This window comes from Lontra canadensis, unplaced genomic scaffold (assembly GCF_010015895.1).
Source record: "Lontra canadensis isolate GAN:19392208 unplaced genomic scaffold, GSC_riverotter_1.0 scaffold56, whole genome shotgun sequence".
Taxonomy (NCBI): domain Eukaryota; kingdom Metazoa; phylum Chordata; class Mammalia; order Carnivora; family Mustelidae; genus Lontra; species Lontra canadensis.
In genome coordinates, this window is record NW_022631050.1 from 11,039,304 (window position 1) to 11,048,631 (window position 9,328).

Below are 9,328 nucleotides of genomic sequence, written 5' to 3' on the forward strand. Positions count from 1 at the left end.
AGGCTCAAGCCCAATCTTCATTCTGTGGTCACGGTAATTACTCATTGCCAATGCCATATAGTCTATAAAGTTCTTCCTCCCCTTCTCCTTTCCAGTTCTCTCCATAACCTGACAAGGTAGGTTGGATTATTATCCCCAAGTGTCCACTACACTATGAGCTTCACACACGGGACTAATTTTTGCCAGTTTCTCTACCTGTATCATCCAACTCAAGTAAGTGTATATGTGTTCAGTTTATATAGTTTTCTAGTGAGAAAAAAAAAATGCAAGGGTGTTTTGTGGCCCACACAGGACCCATGGTTTCTAATATATTCTAGAGGAAGCCTTAAACTTTGATCTTCTGATGCTATTTCCTGTTGCAATTATAGTAGATTTCACCAGTTCTATACTCAGAGAAAAAGTGAGGAACAGCCCTTGAGTAGGGAATGTCGTATGTAATAACATGCCTAGTATAACAAACCAATCCCAGTAAGTTTTCAAATCAAAATTATGCTAAATGGAATTGTTTGTTTTCCTTTGTCTCCCAGGAGACTTGTCAAAAGTCAACAGAAGAGTTTTTTGGGCTCCATGCTTCTCCTGTATAGAGAGGCTGTTGGCAACCCCATGGGTTCTCTCATGGCCCATGAACTTCTGTACTGAGAAAGCAGGGCTCCACGTTGGGGCCTCTGCATGCCAGCAAGCTATGCTGCCATTTCCCCATTTGACTGGCTTTGCACTTATTTTCTGCATATCCCAAATGGCCCAGGAAGCTGCCAATGAAGGTCCTCAGCTGGTTTGAAATTGACACCTTCATGTCTTTTGTAAGCCTGTGGGTCTTCACAGGGTTCTTCTCCCTCATTGATTTCCAAGCTTGTTTGACTTGTAGGGCAAGACTGGATAAAGGGATGGAGAAAAAATAATATGGAGGCCAAAAGAGATGCAATTATTTTCTCTCTCACAAAAGAGATTCTTTAGGAGATGTTCAACTCTGTACTCTATACATTCAGGAAAAATATGATTTGATGATAGCCTTGCAATCCTTCCCTAGTTAAAAAAAAAAAAAAAAAAGTTCTCAGATGGAAAAACAAATAACTTCTTGTCATAGGTCCTAGAGGAATATTTTTACAAGTGTATAGCTCAAGATCATGTTTTAATCTGAGACCTGTTCATATGACTAGTCCTGCGTCTCTAATGTCACATGCTCACCGTCATTCCCATGTTTGTGTTCCTAGGACCTCGATGCAGTCTCAGTCTACATACGGTAACAGCTCCCCACCTCTGAACAAAATGAACAGCATGAACAAGCTGCCTTCCGTGAGCCAGCTTATCAACCCTCAGCAGCGCAATGCCCTCACCCCTACAACCATTCCTGACGGCATGGGAGCCAACAGTAAGTGCTTCTCCCTTTAGCTGCACCTTAGGGGTCAATGGGGTTAGTGTAGGGGAAGACTCTGCTCTAGGATGGGGGAGAGGCTTGCTCCTAAACTAAGGAGAGGCAGAGCAGGACAGAACAGATCACAGTTTCATGGCTTAAGTTTCTTTCGGTAAGCTTTTTGTCACTTTGGAAGTGTATAGTTCATTACAAAGCACAGTGGTAGAGATAAAGGAGGTTGTTCCTTCAGTAGGGTAAAGGACCTCTGTGATAACAACATTCCACTTCCTGTCAGCCTGGTTGGGGCCCACCTCCTACCTCCTTTGAGAAAGCAAAAAGGACATCTATCCACCATGTGGAAAGTAACATGATGTAATAGACTTAAAAGTCTAGAGAAATAGATTGTGGAGTCTGGACTCTATAGCAGTATTAGCTGTGCAACTGTGGGCAAGCGCCTCTCCACTCTAAAATTCTGTTTCCATTCATAAAATTATCACTCTGCACATTTAACCTCTCATGATTCTGTGCCCCGATGACCTTGGCCTTCTCAGCTTGTCTACTTCATCTTGTGTACAGTCATTGAGGAATTGGCATAGAGAAGGGAGGCTCCCATTTACTTATTCATGCAAAGACTAAGTCTAATTGTAAGAGGTAACATGAGAATCAGGCGTCCAAATGGATGATGATTGCTATATAGCATTGCTGTAAATAGAATTATTCACTAGAACTAAATCTAGCAGAGTGAATTCCCAAACTAGAGAAAACCAGAAGGAGGATAAAATGCAGAAGGATGTCTCCTACCCTCAGGGATGCAGAAGCCCAAACACTGCATTTGTATCCTGAAAGTCCCCTCAGAAAACAATGCTTCCATCTTGTCCTTTGAAATCCTTTATTATTCTGATCAAGCCTTTCAATGTGCTTTTCAGTATTGCCTTAAAGAGACTAGGGTTTTTTGTTTGTTTTTGTTGGGTTGTTTTTTTGTTTTTGTTTTTGTTTTGTTTTGTTTTAAGAAGTTAAGGGAAGCTAGGATTGTGACTCTCTATGGTCTGATGGCAAACATTCAGATTTAAATGAGATAGAGTGTATGAGGTATTGTTGCCTGGTCTGGCAACAAAGACTTGAGAGCCAGACTGATCTCTCACCTAGGATGCATTCATCCTAAGTCTCAAATCCTCACCCCTTGATAGGTCTGCTGCTTTGACAGTAAAAGGAAAAAGCACCATGTATATTTTTATTTATTTTCTTCCTTGTGACATTGTAGAATCCTTTTGTTCCTTCAGGTTTATAAAAGTTATAGTTTGCCTACTTTTTCTCATTTATACTATACAATTTTTCTTTAATGTCATTGACAAAGTCAGAGGGAAAACTGATGAGATATGATAAGCTCATGCTCCTTAGCTGCCCAGTTAGTGGCAGAGGCCTCTCCTTTTTGGCATATTTTATTCAATAAAAAAACAAAACAAAAGCCAAAGAAAACCAAATTGCATTAATCTTTTTGTAGATATGTTCCTTTGCTCTTTTTTTGACCTGAAGACAAAATTTGCTTCATAGATATTATCAGTATTAACCTTTTCTTCTCTATAGGTGAATGTTTCCAGTTTGTAGTTTAGTTTAAAAAAAAAAAAAAAGTCAAGGTTGCTGGTGTCTCTGAATACAATCCAGAAATGGACCCTAAGAAAGAGCTGGAATCTTTAATTTCATCCTTCCTTATTAGGCTTATGGCTCCCAAATATTGCAGTAAATCCTCCTATCCCCAGACAAATATTCCAGAGGTCACTGTCTCATTCACAGGTCTCTGCATTTGTTCATTGCACATCAGTTTACTGAGCATGTGATTGATGCCAGGCACTGTGCAAGGGTTTGTGGGGATTGAGACAGGTACAGGGTCTAATCTCCAAGCTTGAGGCATTCGCCTAATGAGAGAGACAGAAGTATAACCCACGAAAGGCAGAGGCAAAGAGGAATATGTTAACATCAGGAGTAATGAGCATTTAGAGCATTAGAAGTGGGGAAAGAAGTGGGGGGAGATGATTCTAAGGGAACGTGTGAAGGTCGGAAAGCATGCATCTAGTTTGGAGTTTGGTGACTATTCTGTTCTGTTGGATGAGATGTAGGGTGCTTGAAGGGGTGCAGTGAGAGAGAGAAGGCTGGCTAGGAAGGCTGGTGAATTCGGCCCTAGGTAACATTAAACCAGGCAAGATGGACCACTGGGAAGCAGGTACTGATGACGGCAGTAACCCTCTCTGTTCCTCCTGCTTCTGTTCAGTTCCTATGATGGGCACCCACATGCCAATGGCTGGAGACATGAATGGACTCAGCCCCACCCAGGCCCTCCCTCCCCCACTCTCCATGCCATCCACTTCCCACTGCACTCCCCCACCTCCGTACCCCACAGATTGCAGCCTTGTCAGGTGAGTCCACAGCATGTGCCCCTGGGGGCCTGTCCTAAGCAACTCTGGGTGGCGGAGGGTGGACAATCTCAGAGTTCATGACACAGCTGGGGGAAAAAAAAGGGAAGGAAGCAGAACTTCCTCTGGTGGCAGTTCAACTCTGTTACCTCTGATCTGTGGAGTGGTCAGCAGTGTTGCATCAAGGAAAAGCACAATGATCCTCATGGGAAAAAGTGAAAATGTGAGTTGATAGGCATATCGTTTTTCATGCCTGTTTCCCCCCATCTTCACTTACACCCCCCCCCCCCAAAGTTTTACACGGTCAGTTGGGGCCTTCGAATTGGTGCTCAGGGCTGGGGTTCCCAGAAGGGCAGTAAACTTGCTATCTCGCTCCCTTTCCCGTTCTCCAGGACTCATAGCTCTCAGCCACCACGGCCTCGTTATGTCGGAGGGGGATGTGCATTAAAAAGTTTGAATGTATGCAAAAACGACAGAGACTTGCAAGAACCCGATGGTCATTGCTGCTTTGCCATAGGCAGAGAACGCATGTTCTAGGCAAGAGCACAGAGATAGCCAGAAGAAAGAAAAGCATAAAGCCTCAAAGGCAAGAATGGGTGCCACGTCTCCTGCCTAGCACACATTGGCTGCCCCTGCTTCATGTGCAGAATGATCATCTCATTTGGCTGCTGGAATAATGGGCGTTGGTCCCCCTGTGATTGATGCAACAGTACCAAGCAGCATCAGCCAGACAGATGGCAAAGTGCACGGCTTGTGCCACCCAACCTGTGGTTTGATGATGGTGGCCTCACCCATCTGAGGCCAGCACACCAAAGGAGGCGTCTGTATTCTGAGCAGGTCATAAATCAGAAAGCAGTAATGACATCAGGGTATAGTGGCCTCCAGTTTTTCTTAGCCACATGCACCGTTCTCAGAAACCCATTGATACAAAGCAATTCTAGCAGAGATGCTCTTTCGGAAGTGAAGAGGCAGGAGGCAAGAGCGCTGGGAACCTGACCCCTGGACTCCTTCCTTTCACCCCCTGCAATGGCTCCTAAGGCACTTACCTATGTAGAGTGCCAAGAATTCCACCAATCACTGCTCTGCAGGAATCCTCGGAGTTGATTTTAATTTCTATAGACCTAAAGTTCAAGTCACTACCTATCCCCAAACCTCAAATCCAAGGCCCACACGGATTGATTTCATCTCCCCCTAGCCTCTCCTGTAGGGCATCCCAGGGCAAAATGTTGGGTTTTCCTTTACCTCGCCAATGCAGTTGGGGTGAACTTTCTTTTTCTGTTTCCTCCTTCCTCTTCCCTCCTCCCTCTGCAGTTTCTTAGCGAGGTTGGGCTGTTCATCATGTCTGGACTATTTCACGACCCAGGGGCTGACCACCATCTATCAGATTGAGCATTACTCCATGGATGTAAGTAACTGTTAGACATTTCTCTTGAGTTTTATTTCTTCCTTTCTTCCCTCTGGTGACATCCACCTGGTAGTTCAGTTCCCCCTGGTTTTAACACTGGTTTTTAACATGCCCTCAGTCCTCAGTTTCAGTGGAAACCATTACCAGATTAGAAAGACTCCCAGGCCTCTGCCTACATACCTGAGAAGGATAGCAATCAGTCTTCCTCAGCTCATCAGCTCAGCCAACAGTTGTCTGTTGCACACATATTCTATTCAGAGCGGGAAAGAGATCTAATTCCTGCCTTCATGAAATTTACAATCTCTGAAGAACTCCAAGAATTTTCTAGATGTTCTCATTAATCGGTATGAGACTCCAAAGAAACTAGCAGGAAGCAGGTGATATTATTCTCACTTTAAAACGTGGAGAGGTGACAGTACAATCATTTGCATCATGAGATGATGACAGAACCAGGAATAGAGCACTGAGGTGGAAGCTTCTGGTCTTTAACTCTATTCACTGGCTTCTTCTACCTTTCCTTCAAGTCAGACTTCAAGGAGGAGTCCACTGTTTCTCTGTTAGAACTGTGTGTTCATTCATTTTCAGTTCTATCAGAATAGGGTCAAGCCATCCCTGATCACTGGCAAAAATCACCGGTCATGGTTCAGGTCCCATCCATGCTTTTTATAAGAACGAGAACCTGGGGTTATCACTTTGCCTCTCTGAGCCTCAGTTTATCAAGGGGTTCAAAAGCCCTTCCTTCTGGCTTTGATGTCCCTTGTCTTTTGGAGCAAGCTGGATAGAAGGGGCCTTTTTCTTCCTTCCAACACTGCTTCTTGAACTGCTCACATGGGAGCTTGTGTTGTTCTGGTTTACAGCAATCCAATTTTCCTCCCAGGCTGCCCTTCGTTCTGCTCTCTTTGGGGTTTACTATCCTCTTTTCCAGCTTCCAGAGGGCCTTTGGAACTGGTGGAAGAAGATACTGTCTGCCTCTGCTGCTGCTTCTCTAGTTGGGATCTCTTCTTTCCCCTCCTTGAGCACCGATGCTAGAGATGCCCCTGCAGCATGAGAATCCCCCTGCCCTGTGATGACGAGAATATGCCTTACCGCCCTTCGGCCCACCCCTCCACCCCCCGCCCCATAAATCACCCTGGCTGCTATTCTCTGATGGAATGAATTAAGTGGAAACTGTAATGCAAGCTTTAGGAGTAAGTTTTGACAAGTTTCATGTCACTTTACAATAATGTCCATCTGTTGAGGAGAAGACAGCTGCCCTGTGCTTGATAGCCCTATGTGATGAAACAGGGAATATGTCCTTTCTTACATTGTTAAAATGATGCCTTCCACTTGCTGACTGTCCCCACTGGGGAGTGTGTCAGGAGGCTCCTCCCTTGGCTCTTAGCATCTGCAGATGTCCTCCACAAGTCCCTCTCTGCTGGTGTTGACTAGGTTTCATGTCAATGTCTGGGCCACAGCTTCCTCACCTGTCAGTTCTGAGTTCTGATCTATCCAGAGAATCACACAGCTTGATGGGGGATAGTGTACAGAGTTCTGGACTTACTGAGAATTTCCGAAGCATAAAGACTTACACTTCCTTATTTATGTGTGGGTTGCCTTTTTATAACGTGTCCTTCGGCTAGACTAGGAAATCGGAGGACCCATACTACAGGCATCCAAAAGGGGAAGTAACTGGGAGGCTTTCTAAATTCTGCAACCTCTCCTCAGCTTCTCCCATCTCATTACTGGAAATAGAAACCCTTTCCAGCTTTTTGTCTCTCAACACCTGTCTGAGTTGCTTGGAATCTCTTCCTGGAAAAAGAATATGGTTCATTTGGGAAGTTTTCCTAAGTACCCCCTCTAAGATGCCGGGATGGGTTCATAAAAATTTAATATAGTAATAATGCAAATGGTTAAGCTTTAGATAGTGTGCTTCATAACTTCCAAAATACTTTCACATCCATATTTACACCTGAACCAATACTGTGTGTTGACCTAAAAAAGGAATTCTGTGCCGTTTTACTAAGGAAGAAACTGAGGCCAATAGGGGAAAAGTGACTTGAGGAAGGTCTAGAGCCAGTCAGTGACAGTGTAAGAACCTCTGTCAAGAGCTTCTTACTCCAAGCACAGTGTTCTTTCTGCCCACGACGCTGCTCCATAAAAGAGTAAGCCATCACTGAAGCCAGCTAATGAAGGGATAGTGCAGATAACTCTGAGAGATGTCACTGCAGTTAGTTAAGACAGAGCATGTTCATAATGCCTTCCACTCACATTCATAGAACATGGACACATACTCTGCATTTGGATACCCTGATTTATCCAAACACCAAGTGACCTTCTGGCCATTAGGGCAGTTTTAGGTTCAGAGGCTGTCCTGAGTCCCCAATTCATTTACTTAATTGGGTAACTTTAGACTTGTCAACCTCTCTGACCTTCAGCTTTTCGACCTATAAAACAGGTGTAAGAGTACCTACCACTAATCTGAGCATTAAATGAGATCATGAATTAAAATAATTAGTTCAGTGCCTGGCATGTAGAAAGTGTTCATTACCTGTTAGCAATCTTTTCTTCTCATCAACTTACTTGAGCGGTGGTGATGGTCCATTAATCTCTCTCTTCTAGTGACGAGAGCCAGGTAGATTTAAGAGTTGGAAGGTACCTTTATCTTCTGTTTTTGTTGCAGGATCTTTGCCATCTGATCTAACCACTATCCCTATTTTACCAGCAAAGAAATTGAGACCAGGCAAGAATAAGTGAAGTGTTATCCACAAGCAGAAATGGCACCTCAAGGCTGTACCTTTTGCTTAGTTACATATAATGCCAAAGGTTATCTGAGAACTAATCATATGTTGTAGAGAGCAGTAAATTCACGTGGGTTAAATCAGAACACTGGGAATGACAAAATGATGTGGACTAAATGTCAGTTTGTCTCTTTGTCCTAATTCTCCCTGATACCCTTCCTTATTTCATAGGATTTGGCAAGTCTAAAAATCCCTGAACAATTCCGACATGCCATCTGGAAGGGCATCCTGGACCACCGGCAGCTCCACGACTTCTCCTCCCCTCCCCACCTCCTGCGGACCCCGAGTGGTGCCTCTACCGTCAGCGTGGGCTCTAGTGAGACCCGGGGCGAGCGCGTTATTGACGCAGTGCGCTTCACCCTGCGCCAGACCATCTCCTTCCCACCCCGCGATGAGTGGAATGACTTCAACTTTGACATGGATGCTCGTCGCAACAAGCAACAGCGCATCAAAGAAGAGGGGGAGTGAGCACTACCATGTTAACTCCTCCCATGCTCTCCCTGTCTGTCTGTCTGTCTGCCTTCCTACCAGGCACTAGTGCTTGACCTTCAAAGTGTCCTCCCTAACTCCTCTCCTTCCTCTTCTCAGTCTGGCTTCTTAAGGGAAGAAGAAGTAAGAGGTTATCTTTGATCTAATGTCCAACCTGGCACCTGATTCTGATTCTGGCTTTAAGCCTTCAAATCTATTGCTTGCAGAGCTGAAGTTATCATGGCTAGGTGGAAGTGAGCAAAAGAGCAGTGGGTATCTCCTTAAGCTGCAAAGATTTCTCATTGACTTTTATAAAGCATTTTCACCCTTATAGTCTAAGACTATATATATAAATATATAAATATACAGTATATATATTTTGGGTGGGGGGTATGGAGTGTTGTTTAAATGTAATTTAAAGGAAAGGAAATTGAGTTGCACTTATCAGCTTATTTTTTTAATTTACTTGTTCGGATGGCTTATCTATGCCCCTTCTTTCAAGGGGTATCATGTATGGTAATAGGTATCTAGACATTGATGGCACATATGAATGACAAAAATGTCCTTTCAGTTCTTCCGATGTGAAGCAATTGCCACATCAAAGCTTTGGATGGATCCAGTTGTTTTTACCATTACATAATGTGTGTATGAGAAAGTGTTCTTACTTACATGGTTCTCTGTGTTGGTGTACCTAATGTCACTGACATTGCTACTAGTGGTGGTTATTCACTCTGGGGTTATTTAGTCCAGTTAGAAGAAAAAGTCCATGTTCTCGCTATCACACCCTAGAAGAAAGGAAATATCCTCTCTTGCTTAGGGTTGGGTGTGGAGAATGTGGGTCATGGCTAAAATTCTTCAAAGTTCCCTGGCAGCTAGTTCAAAAACATCCAGTATCATGTATCTGGGTATATCAACAACC

The 9,328-nt window shown here is 43.9% G+C and overlaps 1 protein-coding gene across 8 annotated transcripts in view; it reads left to right on the forward strand.

The window, feature by feature from the left end:
* The window catches only part of TP63 (tumor protein p63), a 223,061-nt gene extending 214,268 nt beyond the window's left edge, over positions 1 to 8,793 (forward strand). For 5 of the 8 annotated variants that reach the window (XM_032875633.1, XM_032875632.1, XM_032875631.1 and 2 more), the window contains 4 exons: positions 1,212 to 1,369; positions 3,618 to 3,762; positions 5,071 to 5,164; positions 8,113 to 8,793. In XM_032875633.1, coding sequence (XP_032731524.1) covers positions 1,212 to 1,369; positions 3,618 to 3,762; positions 5,071 to 5,164; positions 8,113 to 8,409 — 694 coding nt within the window. In that variant the 3' untranslated portion in view covers positions 8,410 to 8,793. The remainder of the gene's footprint in view (positions 1 to 1,211; positions 1,370 to 3,617; positions 3,763 to 5,070; positions 5,165 to 8,112) is intronic. The other 3 variants (XM_032875636.1, XM_032875638.1, XM_032875635.1) reach the window with 2 other exon arrangements.
* The last annotated feature ends 535 nt before the right edge of the window (positions 8,794 to 9,328 follow it).